At 48.3% G+C, this 19128-nt stretch overlaps 1 protein-coding gene across 1 annotated transcript in view; it reads left to right on the top strand.

Moving 5' to 3' along the window:
* The window catches only part of DGAT1 (diacylglycerol O-acyltransferase 1), a 158186-nt gene that overhangs the window by 134591 nt on the left and 4467 nt on the right, over positions 1 to 19128 (top strand). The window contains exons 11-14 of the mRNA XM_029592288.1: positions 8417 to 8458; positions 15621 to 15665; positions 16095 to 16207; positions 17333 to 17398. Of these exons, the coding sequence (XP_029448148.1) occupies positions 8417 to 8458; positions 15621 to 15665; positions 16095 to 16207; positions 17333 to 17398 (266 nt within the window). The remainder of the gene's footprint in view (positions 1 to 8416; positions 8459 to 15620; positions 15666 to 16094; positions 16208 to 17332; positions 17399 to 19128) is intronic.

Here is a 19128-nt window from a genome sequence, read left to right as displayed (position 1 = left end):
TGTCCTTGAAAGCCATAACCCCAGTACCTGCATGGGAAATGGATTCTGGACATTATTCCATTTATTTCATGGTACCCAAGAAAGAGGGCACTTTCCGGCCCGTACTGGACCTCAAGTCAGTCAACAGATACTTAAGGGTCCCGAGGTTTCGCATGGAAACTCTGCGCTCAGTCAAGACCGCAGTACAGCCAGGAGAATTCCTCACGGCCTTAGATTTGTCAGAAGCCTACCTGCATATCCCGATCCATCAGGATCATCAGCGCTACCTACGCTTCAAGGTTCTGGGACGCCACTTCCAATTCCGGGCTTTGCCCTTCGGGCTAGCTACGGCGCCGCGGACCTTCACCAAGGTGATCGTAGTGGTAGCAGCGGCGCTCAGACGGGAAGGAATCCTGGTCCATCCCTACCTAGACGATTGGCTGATCAGGGCGAAATCATGAGAGGAGAGCCATCGGGCAACCAACAGTGATCGCCCTTCTGGAAAGCCTGGGATGGGTAGTCAACCTAAACAAGAGCTGCCTACAGCCTTCCCAATCACTGGAATACCTGGGAGTCCAGTTCGACACCCAGGCAGACAGTCAGTCTCACCGCCAAGAGAAGGTTAAAACTTCAGACGCGTCTCCGGTCCTTGATGGGAGCCAGCCGGCCCATAGCTTGGGATTATCTGCAGGCTCTCGGCCTCATGGCATCCACCCTGGAAGTGATACCCTGGGCAAGGGCCCATATGAGACCTCTGCAACACTCCCTGCTCTCTCGCTGGAGCCCTCGCTTCCGGAATTACTCCGTGCATCTACCTCTGCCAGCCAGAGTGCGGACCCAGTTACGGTGGTGGTTGCAGTCCAACCACACGAGCAGGGGGTCGAAGATGTCCTCCCCCACCTGGACTCTGCTCACCACAGATGCCAGCCTGAGCGGATGGGGAGCACACTGCGAAGAACTCACCGCCCAAGGGCGGTGGAACAGAGAAGAAGCGGGGTGGAACATCAACCGTCTAGAGGCACGGGCAGTCCGGTTAGCCTGCCTGCAATTTGCTCACAGACTGCGGAACCGGGCAGTCAGAGTGATGTCCGACAACGCCACCACGGTGGCATACATCAACCGTCCGGGCGGAACCAGAAGCCGACAGGTGTCCCTAGTGATAGCCCCGCTGATGGCTTGGGCAGAGGCGAATCTTCAGGACATCTCCGCCGTCCACATTGCCGGGAGGGACAACACCACGGTAGACTTCCTCAGCAGAGCCTAAATCCAGGGGAATGGCAGCTGTCGCCCGCAGCCTTCCCGATGATTGTGGATCACTGGGGGATCCCGGACATGGACTTACTAGCGGACAGGTCCAATGCTCAGGTTCCAAGATACTTCAGCCGCAAGCGAGATCCGTTCTCTCACGGGATCGACGCCCTGGTTCAGCCATGGCCTCCAGGGACCCTGCTATACGCTTTTCCTCCGTGGCCCCTGCTAGGCACCATCATCCACAAGATTCGGAAACACCGGGGCCTAGTTCTGCTGGTGGCACCAGACTGGCCAAGAAGACCCTGGTACACGGACATGAGAAGACTACTGGCAGGGGAGCCCCTTCCCCTGCCTCCTCTCAGGGACCTGCTACGTCAAGGTCCCATCCTTCACGAGGATCCGGCTCAATTCTCTCTTACGGTCTGGCCATTGAGAGGGCTAGACTGAAGAAAAGAGGTTACTCGGAGCCCGTGATAGATACACTCCTCCGAGCTCGCAAGTTTTCCACATCCCTCACCTACGTAAAGATCTGGACAGTATTCGAAGCATGGTGCGACACTCATGGCACCAATCCACATGTTACCTCGATCCCTATTGTGTTGGATTTCCTGCAAGATGGACTTCAGAAGGGTCTCTCCCTCAGCTCCATCAAGGTTCAGGTGGCTGCGCTGTCTTGCTACGGTCCCAGGAGGGATGGCAAGATCATTGCCACGCATCCAGATGTCTCTCGCTTCCTGAAAGGAGTCAAGCACATTCGTCCGCCACTGAAGTGGCCACTGCCTCTGTGGAACCTCAACCTTGTTTTGGATTTCCTCGCGGGATCCACCTTCAGACCCCTTCGGGGCCTGTCTCTCCGTTCTCTAACCTTGAAGATGGTGTTCTTGCTGGCGGTGTGCTCAGCACGCCGCATCTCGGAGCTACAAGCGCTGTCCTGCCGTGATCCCTTTCTCAGGATCACTCCGGAGGCTATCCATCTCTGCACGGTTCCCTCCTTTTTACCTAAAGTGATCTCACAATTTCACCTTAACCAAACCATATCCTTGCCTACCACGGCGGGTTTGAAGAAATCCGAAGAAGGGCATTTACTGCGCCATCTCGACATTGGCAGATTGCTGCCCAGATATCTGGAAATGACATAAGAAGTACGAAAGACGGACCATCTGTTCGTCCTGCACAGTGGAAAGAAACAAGGTGAAGCGGCCTCTCGGCCCACCATTGCCCGCTGGATTAAAGAAGTTATTCGAGCAGCTTACATAGAGGCCGGGAAGTCTCCACCTCTACAGGTCAAGGCTCATTCTACCAGAGCTCAAGCAGCATCTTGGGCAGAATCCAGGATGCTGTTGCCTGCAGAAATATGTAAAGCGGCGACGTGGTCCTCCCTCCATACCTTCTCCATGTCCAGGCCAGGGAGGACACAGCATTTGCGAGGGCAGTCCTCCGCGGTCCTCAGGCAGCCTCCCACCCAGGCTAGGAGTAAAGCTTTTGTACATCCCATTTGTTCTGAGTCCATCTGGCTACACGCCAGGAAATGTTGAGATTACTTACCTGATAATCCCCTTTTCCTTAGTGTAGACAGATGGACTCAGCATCCCGCCCAGCTGCCTGCGTACATGGGTTTCACCGATTCAAGGTAAGCCATGTCATCTGGTTACATAAGAGCGTCCCCTTTGCCGGGTGTCCACGCCTTCTGGTTGGGAATGCTGGCGGTCTCCAGCTATTATCAATCGGTCAGGGGAATCCTGTTTCACTTTTTCACTGAGCGTCAGTACACACATCCATAACAGCTTTTGCAAGGAAGATTACTAAGTTGCTACGCTTCCTGTGGGGGTATATATACCCCGTGCTGACGTCAGATCCGTCTCCAACTGCTAGCACGCGGATACTATCCCATTCGTTCTGAGTCCATCTGTCTACACTAAGGAAAAGGAGATTATCAGGTAAGTAATCTCAACATTGATGGCCCTATTAGTCATTCCCACGCGATACAGAAAGCAAAATGTGCAGCCAAGCCGCACGTTTTACTTTCAGAAATTAGCGCCTACCCAAAGGTAGGCATTAATTTCTGCCAGCGCCGGGGAAGTGCACAGAAAAGCAGTAAAAACTGCTTTTCTGTGCACCCTCCAACTTAATATCATGGCGATATTAAGTCGGAGGGCCCAAAACTTAAAAATAATTAAAAATTAAAAAAAAAAAATTTTTAATCTGCCCGCAGTGCACGGGTTGAAAACCGGATGCTCAATTTTGCCTGCGTCCGGTTTCCGAACCCGTGGCTGTCAGCGGGTTTGAGAACCGACGCCGGCAAAATTGAGCGTCGCCTGTCAAACTCGCTGACGGCCGCCGCTCCTGTCAAAAAAGAGGCGCTAGGAATGCGCTAGTGTCCCTAGCGCCTCTTTTTACCGTGGGCCCTAATTTGAATATCTTTTGTTACTGAATCGCGCGCACAGGAGAGTGGGCACTTGCCTGCACTCCCGCGACATTTACTGTATTGTCCTGTTAGAGAGGATTTTATTGATGGAATCTCTGTGAAACTGGATGAGAACTCAGATTGACAGACTAAAGAGTAACAAATCACCAGGACTGGAAGGTATTCACCCCAGAGATCTGAAGGACCTCAAGAATGACACTGCAGCCCTGTGTCGGGCGACTTGCAGCCTATCAGAAGGTTGGAGGGTGGCCTAGGTGACACCAATTTTTAAAAAGGACTCCAGGGTGATCAGGGAAACTATAGACCGGTGAGCCCTGAAGTTGGTGCATGGAAAAATGGTCAAAACTATTCTTAAAAGCAAAATTACTAACCCCATAAGAATTTGCTATATTGCGTCAGACCGAGGGTCCATCAAGTCTAGTATCCTTTCCAACAGTGGCCAATCCAAGATCCCAAACAGTAGATAGATCCCTTGTTTATCCAGGGATACATAGTGGCTTTCCCCAAGTCTACTTGGTTAATAGTTTGAGGACTTCTCCTCCAGAAACTTGTCCAAACCTTTTTTTTAAATCCAGCTATGCTAACTTTCTTAATCACTTCCTTTGGCAATGAATTCCAGAGCTTACATGTGCATTGAGTGAAAAGGAATCTCAGATTTGTTTTGAGTGTGCTGCTTCATGGAGTGTCTTCTAGTGTGTGCATTTTGCGAGAGTAAATAACCAATTCACAGTTACCTGTTCTTTTCCACTCATGATTTTATAAATCTCTCTCATATTTGATGTATTTGGATTTTCAGAAGGCATTTGACAAAGTCCTTCATGAGAGACAAGTTAATGGACTAGAGACAATGTCCTAGTGTGGCTTGGTAACTAGATAAGACAGGGCTGGATTACTTTGCTCTCAGGTCAGCAGTGGCGTAGCGAGGATCTCTGCTGCTCAGGGCCAATGGGTTTGAGGATGAACAGAATTCTTTATCATTCATCTGCAGCAGTCCTTTGTGTGCCAATGACCTGCACTGTCCATCAGTCTGATCAGTACTGAGTGATAGGAGAGGCAAGAAGTCATCAATATTTTGCTTTTGTGGTGATGCTGTGAAGCCACCCAGCAGCGCACAAACAGGCAGTTCCACGCAAAATTGTCAGTCCTCTGAGAGTGGGGATCATTGCACGTGCAGAGAATGTGGAGAGTGCAGAGTGGCAAGATGAAGAAGATCTAGATCTACATGGACTATCTGTCCTAGAAAATGTCTGTCAGCAGCGTCCCTGTTCGCACAATGGCAAATAGTTTTCATTCACAAGAAAAAGATGTGCGGCATACAATGTACTGGACAATAATATTACAACCAAACAATTTGCACACTGAAAATGTGCAAGGAATTTGATATATAATTTATAATACTGTAAAAGCGACAGAGCCCCGAGACGGCCGTGTTTCGCCTCCAGCTGCGTCATGGGGACCGAAGTTTATCAAAATCTACAAATTGAAATTCAGTGTATTACTGTACAGGTAGGCGTCCTACACATATCATACCAAATTGTTAAATTATGTTGCTAGAGGAGACCAAAGCAAGCAAAGGTAAAATGTGAAACTCCAAACCAGGTGGTGGAAAAGTCAAAACATCAATCAAAAGAAACCGGGGGGAATGGCAGGATGAATAGTCCTTGCACAAAATAGTTCAGTGTGTTAGTTATTTGATTTTGCAACATTGAGCAAACTTAAATATAATACAAACTGACTGCAGTGCATGATGACTGCCTAAACTGCACAATACTAATGCTATTTTATTCAAGTAAAATATGGACTCATAATTGTTTGCTGTTTAGTATTGCAGCTTAATATGGGGGGTGGGGGTCTAAGTTTGTGAAGTGGGGGTGATTTCGTGCCAAAATAGTTCTTTTATGGATGGCCCCTCAGTGTGCAGCAGTGGTCAAAAAGGCAAATAGAATGTTAGGAATTATTTGGAAAGGAAGAGAACAAAATGAGAATATCCTAATGCCCTTGTATAGATCCATGGTACCATTGCACTTTGAGTATTGTGTGCAGTTCTGGTCGCCCCATCTCAAAAAAGACATACCAGACATAGAAAAGGTACAGAGGGGACGGAAAAGCTCCTTATAGAGAAAAGCTAAACAGATTAGGGCTCTTTAGCTTGGAAACGAGACAGAGAAGGGATATGAATGAAGTGTATAAAACCACAAGTAGTGGAATGGGTAAATAGGGAACAGTTATTTACCCTGTCAAACAACACTAGGACTAGGGGACACCCAATGATGATAGCAACTGGCAGATTTCCAACAAATGTAAGAAGTATTTTTTTCACTTGGTACACTATCAAGTTATGGAATCTGTTGCTGGAGGATTCAAAAGAGAGTTGGAGATGTTCCTGAAGGAGAAGTCAATAAACAGTTATCAGCCAGGTAGACTTGGGAATGCCGGCGCTTATCCTTGGGAGCAAGATACAAGAAATAGATCAACTATTGGGGATCTGCCGGGTAATTGTAACCCAGCATGACACTTCCTATGCTCTTAACTTTTGTCGCTCATGGAGAAACATCTCTACTACAAAGCAGCTGTGTATCAACATAATTCTTCCTGTGAATGTGATCTGCGTGGTTCAGAAATTGTTTTATTTGTATAAAAAATATCACTGAGATCCCTGAAGCAAAAGCTCAGTCCAGGAGAAAGGGAATTGGTGAGGTCTCAGGGAATGAATACAGAGAATTGGTGAGGTCTCAGGCTATGGTGTCTAGAAGTGAGTACAGGGAATCTGTGAGGGCTCGGGGAGGGTGTCAAGGAGTAAGTACATAGAATCAAGAGAGGATGTCGGTGAGTGAGTACTAGGATACGGTTTGGGGGTTGGTGTCAGGGAGTAAGTACATAGAATCAAGAGAGGATGTCGGTGAGTGAGTACTATGATACGGTTTGGGGGTTGGTGTCAGGGAGTAAGTACATGGAGTGTAAGGGAAGGTGTCTGAGTAGAAGGAATCAGAGAGGGCTCGGGAGAATGGCAGCGAGTGTAGGGAATCTGTGAAGGCTTGGGGCGTAGGGTGTCAGAAGGAGGATTTGGTGAGGGCATGAGAGGGTGTCAGTGAGCATAAGGAATTGGGAAGGGGTCAGGGAGGGAGAACAGGGATTCAATGAGGCTTGAGAGAGGATGTCAGTGAGTAGAGGGAATTGGTGAGGTCCCGGAGGTTTGAATACAAGGAGTCGGGGGAAGGTATTGGTGAGTGGGTTCAGGGAAGTGTTGGTGAGTGAGTACAGGGATTCATCGAGGGCTTGGGGGAGGGTTTCAGGGAGTGAGTACGGGGATACATTTGAGGACTTGGGAGGGTTTTAGAAGATACAGTTGAGAGAGTGTTGGAAAGGGAGTACAGGGATACAGTTGAGGGCTTGGGGAGGGAGTTTGATATTGGCTGAGGGCTTGGGGATGGTGTCTGTCAATACAAGGGAATCTGTGAGGTCTCTTTGGAGGGTGTTGGTGAGTGAGTACAGGGGATTGGGGAGGGCTCATGGGAAAGTGTTGGTGAGTACAGAGAATTGAGGAAGGTGCCAGGGAGGGGGAGTACAGGGATTTGGTGAGAGCTTAGGAAGAGGATGTCTGAGTGAGTACAGGACTTGGAGAGTTGAAGGGGGCGGCAGGGGCCCCTGTGTGATCACATCTGTGAAAGGTTGTGTTAGAACAGTGAAGGGGACAGTAAGATGAGACTCAGGCTTGCCACACAAGTCGTCATTTTTCAGCTTCTGATTATTCATAAGTAAAATGATTGCATTTCGGCTTAGTATTATGCATACAATATTACTGCAAGTCAAAAGCAGCATAAGGATGGGAAAACAGCTAGGGCACTATGGAAAATTACTGTGAGATGTGAAAATGTGACCAAGGCCAATACTCACATTCCCGCCTAGCTGTGTCAGCTCATCTTACACATGGATAACAAATCTACACATAGACACAGGTAGACCTTAGAAGCGTTGCTCCTGCAGAAACGGCCCCGTACATGTGTATGTAGGCCACGCGCAAGCAACGCAAACGTTAAGAAGCTGGTAAGTACGCCTGCGCATACCTGTGCGTGTCGAGAGTAAGGGGGTGAGGCCAAGACTTAAAGCACGAAACCCCGAATTTTGCAAAGGCTGATCGAGGCGCGCGTTGCCATGTTACCAGCGTAACTTTACTGCGGGTCCTGATGAGGCGCAAGTCTGAGGATTTTGAGCTGGTGGAGGGGAGGGGGGAGAGGGAGAGAGTCAATCTGACACGCTATATATCTCCCATTGTCAGAGGAGCATTTTCAAATCGGGGTGAGCTTTGGAGGGGGAGCCGTGTTACAGTGGACTGGGAGATACATAGTGTCAGATTTTCTGTCCAACAGTCTCTCCCCCCCCCATGGTCACTCGTGCCTGCATTTTCAAAGATGCACGTAAAGGCCACGGCAGGGATATTTTAAATGATTTCTATGTACTTGCGCGCACGATATAAAATTAAGCGTATCTTTGCTTGCGTGCCCAGTACACACGTTTATGGGCACGTGCATTCCTTTTAAAATGTACCTGTTAGAGAAAATATTTCCTTATAGTAGCCAGTTAAAGAAATAGATTGGTGTAGAGATGAGAGGTGTTACCCTATACATATCCTGGTATCAGTGAATGATCTTTGAGAGAATGGTTCCTATTCCATTGCATATATTTTATTCTAATATTTGCTGTTCTGAACAGAGTGAGTGAGTGAGACTTGCTCTGAAGTGTTTGATATGTTTTCTCTTTCAGTGGATGGTCCCTACTGTTCAGAATTCTATGAAACCTTTCCGGGTAAGTGTTCTGCAGTGATAAGCAGGGGGTGCATCTCTGGTGGAGACTGGAGGTCATCTGGGGTCTGGGCTGCTCCTCCAGAGTGAGATGGCGAGAGTGGTAGGAACAGAGCTAGGAGCTTAAGGATTGCAAATAACCCATCCTTCATTCTCTCTAGTGCAGAGGCAGAGAGAGAAGTAATGAAATCCAAATAAAAGCACAATCGTTTATTATTTATTGGCAATGTAATATCCACATTTAATTAATGTTTTTAGATGGGCTATAAGTAGTATAGTTGCTGGATCATTCTAGTCACTAATGGTACTTTGTTAATGTTCGTTCTATTAAGGCAAAAAGAAGTTTGATTTTAACTTTTTTAATGGAAAAACAGCTGGATTTTTTATTTTTTTTTTTTTGCTATCAGACTTGGCTGATACCATGATCCTAAATTTAGTTACATATTTGATAAATTGCAAATCTTACATAAAATAAAGCAATGTACAATAAAAACAAAATTAAATACAAAACACAAATTAAATATCTAGTATGAAATTACAATAATATAAGGCAAAAATTGATCTCTGAGCACTAACTTACAATCTAAAACTCTAAATATAATCAAATACATTACATAAACCATAAAATACATAATAAGCCTAATAAAATGTAAAAGGAAGTTTTATAAAAACCACAAAGATAGGATAACCTAAAAAGATCAATTTAGTAGGAGGAAAGGCTTTCCTAAATATAAAAGTCTTTAAAGCCTTCCTGAACTTAATACTCCTTTTCTAGACGTAAATCTAAGGGAAAAGAATTCCAGAACCACGCAAGATGAGAGAAACAGATTTCCCTGGTAGTTTCTAATTGCTTTCTTTAGGAGATGTAGAAGTAGCAATTCCTGTTGTGAAGAGTACAATAAACGAGCAGTATGATGACTTGAAAGATATGTTGGCGTACCCAATGTTTTAAAAGTCAAACATCCATATTGGAAGCCAGTGTAGTTCATACAATAAGGAAGTGAGATTGACTTGGATTATAGAGTTTGTCTTTGTATGGCTTCACTTACTGTCACAAATTCCTCTCGGACATCTCTCTGCCGAAGCTACTCTGTATCTCTCTGTCCTGCAGAGGAAAACAATTGCTGCCTTGCGGTTTGTGAGTGCACTTTTGGCCTCTTTTGGAAAACTCTCCATTTTGTTTCCTTTTACATGATTTTCTTAACCTGCGTCCAAAGCTGGGTCCCTCTCTGTCCTCCCTGTAGTGCTCCTAGTCAGGGTTTTCGACGTTTATTGGTAAGTTTCCTTTCGCAGTCTATTCCCCCCACAGTGGCGGTGCTTCAATGTCTGCCACACATCGATGCCCATCGCCATTGATTTTGATCATGTTTCCCATTTATTTCATTCCATCATGACCACTTCTAGGTTGAACCGATGCCCTTAGTGTTCGAGGACCATGTCCATCACAGACCCCCATGATGAATGTGTTCTCTGCCTCTGGTCATCGTGTGTCATCCAGGGTGGCTGAAAATGTGCCATATGACCCTGAAAGGATGTCCTCTTCGGGCTGGAGATGACTGAGCCATCAGCATCAAAGGACCATGCCACTGCACCAGTGGACGCTGAGCCATCGACAGTGGCGAGACCAGAAGTGCTCTCAGCAAATGGGGCGCCGGAGACCTGCCATCATCTGGCTTCTCCAGGCCAAGGATGTCTGGTTCCTCTTCATCGGCACTGGGGACGGATCATGCAGAGCATACAGGGAAACCAAAGAAGCATCGGCATTGGTCTCTGTCGATGCATGAATCCAGGCATGGGGATGCACCAGCTCATGCTGTGATGCCCCTAAAGTGATCCTGTAGCGAGGAATGCCAGTCCTCCATCAGTGCTGGGGTCTGTGACAGTCTCCACCGGTTCTGATGCCAGTCACTGAGCCTCCTCTTGGTTCCGAAATGGATCTGGCCACCCCTCCTTCCTCATCAGCAATGGTTTGAGGAGGAGCTTGAGCCGCAAGTACAACTGGTGGTCGAGTGAGCAATGTGGGGCGTCATGCCCATGGCACCAACAGCACTGGAGTCAGCACCATCTGTCTTGGAGCCGCTGTTGGAGAAGCTCCATGCGCTCATTGGCATGTTTCTGACCCAGCTGACATTGGTTCTTGGGTTGGCATCAGTGACCACTGGGGCACCGCAGCCTCCCCCTGCCAATACTGTGGTTAAGGCTGGGTCCTTGGAGGAGGGAGCTCCACCTAGACCGGCTGAGATGCCGAGGCCTGCAGTCCCCCATCCAGCTTTGCCGGTGCCTGAACCTCTGGATGAAAGCTGAATGCCTAGGGCCCCATCCCCTGCAAATTTCAGTGAGGATGAGGGCCCCGAAATTCCCTGGAGGGATGATACCACAGAGTTCTCCTCTGACGGCTCTGAGGATCTCCCTTCAGAACCTTCTCCTCCAGAAGAGCGAAGGAAGTCTCCACATGAGGACTTAACCTTTTCAGAGTTTGTGAGGGTGATGGAGGCCTTCCTATTTCAATTACTGATGGAGGAGGATGCCAGGCACAAAATGCTTGAAATCCCTCAGTTTGTGGAGCCTCCTAAGGAGATTGTGACTGTCCTGGTACATGAAATCCTTAGGTTACTGCAGAGGAAGGATGTGGAATGACCCCCCCCCCCCCCCACACACACACACGCACACACAGTGCCTCCCATGAATAAAAAAGGCAGACAGATTTACCTCGTCCAGAAGGCTCCTGGGTTCGATAAGTGACAGCTTCCCCACCAGTCGGTGGTAATCAAATCCGCTCTCAAGAGAGCCAAGCAGTCTCAGACTCCTTCTTTGGCGTCCCCAGAGAAGGATCTCAGAGTAATGGATGCTGTTGGAGAGAGGTTTTTCAGGGGGCCATGCTCATTGCCTGCATAGCTTCCTACCAGCTCTACATGAGGCAGTACTCATGGAACATCTGGAAACAAGTGAAGGAGGTGGCCGAGCAGTTGTCTCAGCAGCAGCAGGACATCCTCGTCGCTGGTGCGTAAGGGTCTGGAGTGTGGAAAACATGAGGTCTGAGCGACCTACAATGTTTAGAAAGCATCAAGGGTCTCTGCAGCGGGAATCAGCACCCATAGAATGGCTTGGCTATGGGCCTTGGATCTCAGACTAGAGGTACAAGAAAGACTTGCTGATGTGCCATGTACTGGGGAGAATATCTATGGAGATAGGGGAGGGATGCGTTGGCCCATCTTTGGGACCATCATGAAACCCGCCAACAACTCACCGCCACCACTCTGGACCCGTCCTCTTCTGTTAGGGGGTCAGCAAGAATGGGGCAAAAGACTTTTTCACCAGAGGGAGTACTGTCCTCCGCCCCCTCACTGCTGTCAGTAGCATTAGGACTCTCGCAGCTGTCTCAGGCAGCAGAGAGCCCCCAAGGCCCAACCGGCACCTTAGTCAACTCAGGAATGGGGTTTTGACTGGGTCGTAGGGAATGTAGTCCAGATATCTGTAAGCGGAGCGATGGATCCGCTGGTTGGGGGCAGGCTGCGGTTCTTTGCAAACAGTGGCTCTGTATAACCTCAGACCAGTGAGTTCCTTCCATCGTCCATCAAGGGTACCGATTGAGCCTATTGGGTGCCCCGTCAAATTGCCCTCCTAGTCTGTTTTGGGGGCCAGTAGTGCATTAGGAGGTGCTACTAATGGAGCTCTCCTCCCTCTTAAAGGCCAGAGTATTTCAACCTGTACCACTAAGGCAAAGGTGAGGATTTTACTCCAGGCACTTCCTGATTCCAAAGAAAACACTAGGACTAGACCTAAGGCCCTTGATCAGATTTATCAAAAAGGAAAAGTTCAAGATAGTTTCCCTGGGCACCTTAATCCCACTTTTGCAAAAAGGGGGACTGGCTATGCTCTGAAGGATGCATGCACCCAAGTCACTGGAAGTGTCTGATTTGTGGTGGGAAAACAGCACTTCCAGTATCTGGTGTTGTCGTTTTGAGCTAGCGTCAGCCCCATGGGTCTTAACAAAATGCCTGGCTATGGTCGGAGTGCTTGTTTCCCTTATCTGGATGATTGGCTGGTCAAGAGTACATCTCAGGCAGGGGCCGTCGGGTCCATGCGCTTGACCATCCGGGTATGGGAGTCACTAGGGTTCATCAACAACTTCTTGAAGTCCCATCTCAGTCCTTCACTTCAATTGGACTTCATAGGAATCCTGCTAGATATGGCTTCAGGCCTAAGCCTTCCTTCCTCGACAAAGGACCATCACTTTGACTAGCAGCAGAGATTCAGCAGCGTCGTCAGGTGTCAGCCAGGCACATATTGAGATGGTTGGGCCATATGGTGCAACTGTACATGTCACTCCCTTGGCTCGATTGCACATGCAAAAGACCAAATGGACCCTGAGGACACAGTGGCACCAGGCCATGCAGAACTTCGAGGAATGCATCCGAGTTACCTCACCTCTTTGGGACTCTTTGTCCTGATGGTGGGTACTTTTGAATTTGGTACGGGGATCCCTTTCCAAGGTGGTCCTACCCAAATTGTCCTAACCATGAATGCATCCAACCTGGGATAGGAAGCTCATGTAGATGAGCTTAGCACCTAGGTTCTCTGGGCTGCCCAGTAAAGCTGTTGCCAAATCAATTTCCTGGAGCTCTGGACGATCAGGTATGTGCTGTGGGCTTTCAGAGATCAGCTGTCCAACAAAGTTGTCCTGATTCAAACAGACAACCAAGTGGTGATGTGGTATGTCAACAAGCAGGGAGGTACGGGGTCATACCTCCTGTGTCAGGAAGCAGTTCAGATCTGGTCATAGGTCCTGTCCCATGGGATGGTGTTCAGGGCCCTGTACCTGGCCGGAACAGAGAATGTGTTAGCAGACAGACTGAGACATGCCTTCAGACCCACAAGGTTGTGAATCGAATATTCCGCCTCTGGGGGAAACCCGGACATGGATCTCTCTGCGTCCTCTTGCAATACGAAGGTTCCTTAGTTCTGCTTCCTATACAGGACAGAGGCAAACCAGCCTTAGAGGCCCTTGTCTGACACTGGGGCAAAGGTCTTCTCTACGCATATCCTCCAATTCCCTTAGTAGCGAAGACTCTCTTGAAGATTCGCGAAGACGGGACTATGATACTCATAGCCTTTTATTGACCAAGACAGATCTGATTTCCACACCTGCAGGAGTTGCTCATCCGGAGGCCAAACAGTTTGGGGACTTCCCTAGATCTCATCACGCAAGATCGAGGCAGATTGAGACATCCCAACCTCCAGGGCCCCATTGCTCATAGCCTGGATGCTGAGAGGTTATTTTTACAACCACTCGATCTTTCCACAGGTACATCTCGGGTCGTGGTGGCTTCTAGAAAGCCTTCCATTAGAAAGTCATATGGACTGAAGTAGAAGAGGTTTTCCTTGTGGTGAGAGCACATTCACCTGCCCCACACACAAACTACTTGATTACCTTTTACACCTATCAGAAGCTGGCTTGAAAACAAACTCTGAGTTCATCTGAGTGCAATTGGTGCATACCACCATGTGTAGATGGTAATATTCATATTTTACTATTGCATGGATAGGGATGGCTGATGTGACAGTAGGTTTGGACAATCTGTCCTTCGGAATCTGTTTAAGGTGTAGAACCCAACTCTCTCCCACCTAGAGCCCGTGTTTTGAGTTCAGGCCGTCTCCCTCCTCTGTTACCAACAACACCCTTGTTGTTGAGCCCATTGGCACCTGGTTTGGGTATTTGTGTTTCCCTTTTATGTTGGGGAGCAGCCTGGAGCTATGGATTCACCATCCTGCTTGTCCTCTGAGAAAGCAGGGTTGCTTACCTTTAACAGGTGTTCTCAAAGGATAGCAGGATGTTAGTCTTTATGAAACCCACCCACTGCCCTGCAGAGTTGGGTTGCTCCTATTTTTGATTTATGTCTAATTCTGTGTTAGACGGAGGAGAGACCCCACATGGACGCGTGGTATAGGGCAGTGGTCCCCAACCCTGTCCTGGGAGCCCACCAGCCAGTCGGGTTTTCAGGATATCCACAATGAATATGCATGAGAGAAAATTTGCATACACTGCCTCCATAACATGCAAATTTTCTCTCATGCATATTCATTGTGGATGTCCTGGAAACCCGACTGGCTGGTGGGCCCCCAGGACAGGGTTGAGGACCACTGGTATAGGGCATACTGGGCATGCCCAGTGTGGCAAGTCAAAAAATGTTGACATGTTTTCCGTGCTGGTGCTCCATCTGATGTCTCCCATGTTTGAGGTCTAACATCCTGCTGTCCTCGGAGAACACCTGTTACAGGTAAGCAACTCTGCTATATGGAACCTTGCCTAATTTGATATAATTTGGGTTACTCTTCCCTAAGTGCATTACTTTGCGCTTGTCCACATTAAATTTCAGTTGCCATTTGCATGCCCAGTCTCCCAGTTTTGCAAGGTCCTCTTGCAGTTTCTCACAATCCTCTTGTGATTTAACAACTTTGAATAATTTGGTGTTGTTGGCAAATTTGATCACCTCATTTATTGTCCCCGTTTCCAGGTCTTTTATAAATATATTAAAAGGCAGTGGTCCCAGAACAGATCCCTGGTGCATTCCACTGTTCACCTTTCACCACTGGGAAATTTACCATTTATCCCTACTCTCTGTTTTCTATCTTTTAACTAATTCCCAACCCACAATAGGACACTGCCCCCTAACCTATAACATTTTAATATGCTAAGAAGTCTCTCATGAGGGACTTGTCAGAAGCTTTCTGGAAATCCAGATACTCTGTGTCACCTGCTCACCTTAGTTCACCTGTTTGTTTACGCCATCAAACAAATGTAGCAGATTGGTGAGGCAAAAACTTCCCTTGGCTAAATGCATGTTGGCTTTGTCCCATTAAACTGTGCATATCTATATGTTCTGCAAGTTTGTTCAGACTTTCTGTAGCCACTGTAAGTATTTTCCGGTTCAGAGCAATGGAAACCTCTCGTGGAGGAGCAGGTGCTAGTTATGATGACTATTCAGATTAGGAGAGCATTGACGAGACAATTCCTCTTACTATCCAGGCTTTAGGGCCAAAGCGTATAATAGTCGTGGACAGGGATATAAAATGCCATGCCGGGAGCCTCTGTGCTTGTATCAGTGGGATATGAGGAAGCCGGGTCCCTCTCCTCTCCTCAGTCATCCATTGTGCTTCTTTCGTAGGATATGGACTACACTAGAATGATAGAACGGCTCCTGAAGCTCGCAGTAAGTATTGGGGTCCCGGGCCCTGTGAGTGCATGGATTCTCCCAGGACCAAGCCTATGGGGAGAGGGAGTCCTGTGCTGCACAAGTGGGTGGGGTGCGGTGATCGCTGCTGAGGCAGGAGAGGTCTGCACGATGGCAGCAGGAAACTCCCTACAAGGCTTGCAAGCTCAGGGTTTGCCTTCGAAAAATGTGCTCAGCACACGCAATGCGGGTACAAAGGAACCCATGGCACCAGGCAAAAAACCGTAATCTGAGCAGAGACAGAACCAGGAAGCCTGGATTTCTTCTCTGTCCCTTTATCAGTTTATTGGTTCCCTTAGGATAAGGAAATCTCATCCCCTTGCTGTGGAGTCCTGTACTTGGAAGTATGTTTACGGGGAAATCTAAATACCGAGCCTACAAAAGCTGCTGCTCTCTCTCTCTCCGCAGGTGCCGAATCATTTGATCTGGCTTATTTTTTTCTATTGGTTTTTCCACTCCTGCATGAATTTTGTAGCGGAGTTGATGCAGTTTGGAGATCGCGAGTTCTACAGGGACTGGTGGTAAGTTTGAGCTGAGCTTTGGGGGAGAGGTCACTCCTCGGGCCGGGTAATGTGACTGATGGTTCAGGCTGAGGCTTCTGTTAGCTAGGATGTGACCCAAAAGGTTACAAGAAAAAGACAGCAGGACACAGAATAAGGCTGGGCAAGGATAACATGTGAGTGCTTCCTCACAAATGTTAGAAGCCTAAACATGAAGCCTGGGGCATTGCAGTGCCTGGTTTTAAATAAGAATAAGATAATAGGATAAAATGTGAGTGCTTCCTCACAAATGTTAGAAGCCTAAACATGAAGCCTGGGGCATTGCAGTGCCTGGTTTTAAATAAGAATAAGATAATAGGATAAAATGTGAGTGCTTCCTCACAAATGTTAGAAGCCTAAACATGAAGCCTGGGGCATTGCAGTGCCTGGTTTTAAATAAGAATAAGATAATAGGATAAAATGTGAGTGCTTCCTCACAAATGTTAGAAGCCTAAACATGAAGCCTGGGGCATTGCAGTGCCTGGTTTTAAATAAGAATAAGATAATAGGATAAAATGTGAGTGCTTCCTCACAAATGTTAGAAGCCTAAACATGAAGCCTGGGGCATTGCAGTGCCTGGTTTTAAATAATTTAGTTGTAATAAATGTTTGAGAGACAGGGGGGAGAGGCTGATCACCAATGAGTTTATTATGCTCGGATACAGGGGAAGAGACGTGCTGTATACTGAATGAGGGGCAGCCAGTGCCAGGATAAGGTGGCAGGTTTAGTACACGAGAGGGAAGCATTTCCTGTGGCACTGACATGGAGGGTTGCATTTATGGACGGTGACTCAGGGTCTGCTGGGAGCTGGAAGCATCTGACGGTGAATTTGACCCCCCTTATCTGATGACTGCGGGTCTTGGAGGGGACGCAGAGACTAAGCAGGGCTTTGTTTTCTCCCATTGCATGCATATCTGCTTTCATTACAAACTCTCCACACTATAGCAAGACAAACCAGGCCGATCTTGGTCTGTCCCTCCTTAAGCTTGGTGATTCCCCAGCAGAGCTCTCTTGCTGCCAGGCCATGCCCTCCGTTTACCTGTCCTCCTGTGTCCCTCTGGCTCTGCCGTTCCATCGGGTCTCAGGCATGTGCTCCTTCCTTCACAGGAACTCGGAGACGGTCACGTACTTCTGGCAGAACTGGAACATTCCTGTCCACAGGTGGTGCATCAGGTAGCGTATCGGCCTTCTGCTAGTCTATGGTGCAAGAGGAATGTGTCCTGTGTGCCTTACTCTGCCCTCCCACCCTGCTGTGTGCCTTTCTCTCCCTGTTACTGTTACACTGGTGCCCTTCCACCATAGGTGCCTGGGAAAGCTAAGTCCTTTATACGAGGGAATGCCCCTCTGGCACGTTTCCAGCTTCTGAGTTACCAGCGTCAGGATTTGCTCCCAAGTTCTTACGTGCAGTGGCCGAGAAGGATCTGCTGGTGTACAATGCGCTGGAAACGTACAAATGTGATGGCAGAGAGAGACCCCACAGCGAATCTAGTCTGCCCATCCTTACCAACTACTCAGCTCTACGATCCCTCTGAGATCCCCTGTGTTTATCCCCATGCCCTTGCGTTCCACACATCCTCTACCCTCTCTAAAGATATATTACCTTTAGCTTGTATTAATGCTATTTTATGCAGAAGTATTCAGGATTAACAAACAAAACCTAACTTAATCCATCTGTGATGTGACCAGCTCTGGAGAGTCCTCTTTCCTTCATGCAGTCTGTGAAGAAGGATTTAAATAGCAGGGTCCCTGCCATTACAGCCGGGGGAAGGGGAGGTGATGAGAGAGAGTATAATGTTTCTGCTGAAAGGGTTTACATTACAGTCACACATTAGACAGGGGAGAGAGCAGTGATATCTCTATCCTAAGAGCTTGGGATAAGAATTGGTGGCTGTAGGGAGTGGAGATAGTGATGGAGGAAGATTTGCTCCCAGCTGACGCAGGAATGTGAATCGGGACAGAGAGAATCTGGGCTGAGACCGGAAGGAGTAGGCAGGATTATAAATAAAGTGAGAGGGAAAGGCAGGAGTCTGCCATCCCTCTGCTGAGAAATGCCCCTGCTTCCTGCATCCTGACTGCTCCGAGGACCGGAGTGATAGTGCTACGGGCAGCTAAACGTACCCCTGCTGCTTCTCTCAATAACCCAGTGCATACGGACAGACACGCACACAGCAAGCTGCGAGTAACCAAAGACCTTGTGCCATGGGGCAGTGCTGATCCCGGACCGGAGTGATAGTGCTACGGGCAGCTAAACGTACCCCTGCTGCTTCTCTCAATAACCCAGTGCATACGGACAGACACGCACACAGCAAGCTACGAGTAACCAAAGACCTTGTGCCATGGGGCAGTGCTGATCCCGGACCGGAGTGATAGTGCTACGGGCAGCTAAACGTACCCCTGCTGCTTCTCTCAATAACCCAGTGCATACGGACAGACACGCACACAGCAAGCTACGAATAACCAAACACCTTGTGCCATGGGGCAGTGCTGATCCCGGACCGGAGTGATAGTGCTACGGGCAGCTAAACGTACCCCTGCTGCTTCTCTCAATAACCCAGTGCATACGGACAGACACGCACACAGCAAGCTACGAGTAACCAAACACCTTGTGCCATGGGCAGTGCTGATCCCGGACCGGAGTGATAGTGCTACGGGCAGCTAAACGTACCCCTGCTGCTTCTCTCAATAACCCAGTGCATACGGACAGACACGCACACATCAAGCTGCGAGTAACCAAACACCTTGTGCCATGGGGCAGTGCTGATCCCGGACCGGAGTGATAGTGCTACGAGCAGCTAAACGTACCCCTGCTGCTTCTCTCAATAACCCAGTGCATACGGACAGACACGCACACAGCAAGCTGCGAGTAACCAAAGACCTTGTGCCATGGGGCAGTGCTGATCCCG

This window comes from Rhinatrema bivittatum, chromosome 2, assembly GCF_901001135.1.
Source record: "Rhinatrema bivittatum chromosome 2, aRhiBiv1.1, whole genome shotgun sequence".
NCBI classification, from domain to species: domain Eukaryota; kingdom Metazoa; phylum Chordata; class Amphibia; order Gymnophiona; family Rhinatrematidae; genus Rhinatrema; species Rhinatrema bivittatum.
The sequence above is the reverse complement of the archived record's forward strand: the minus strand, read 5'-3'. Positions and strand labels throughout refer to the sequence as shown.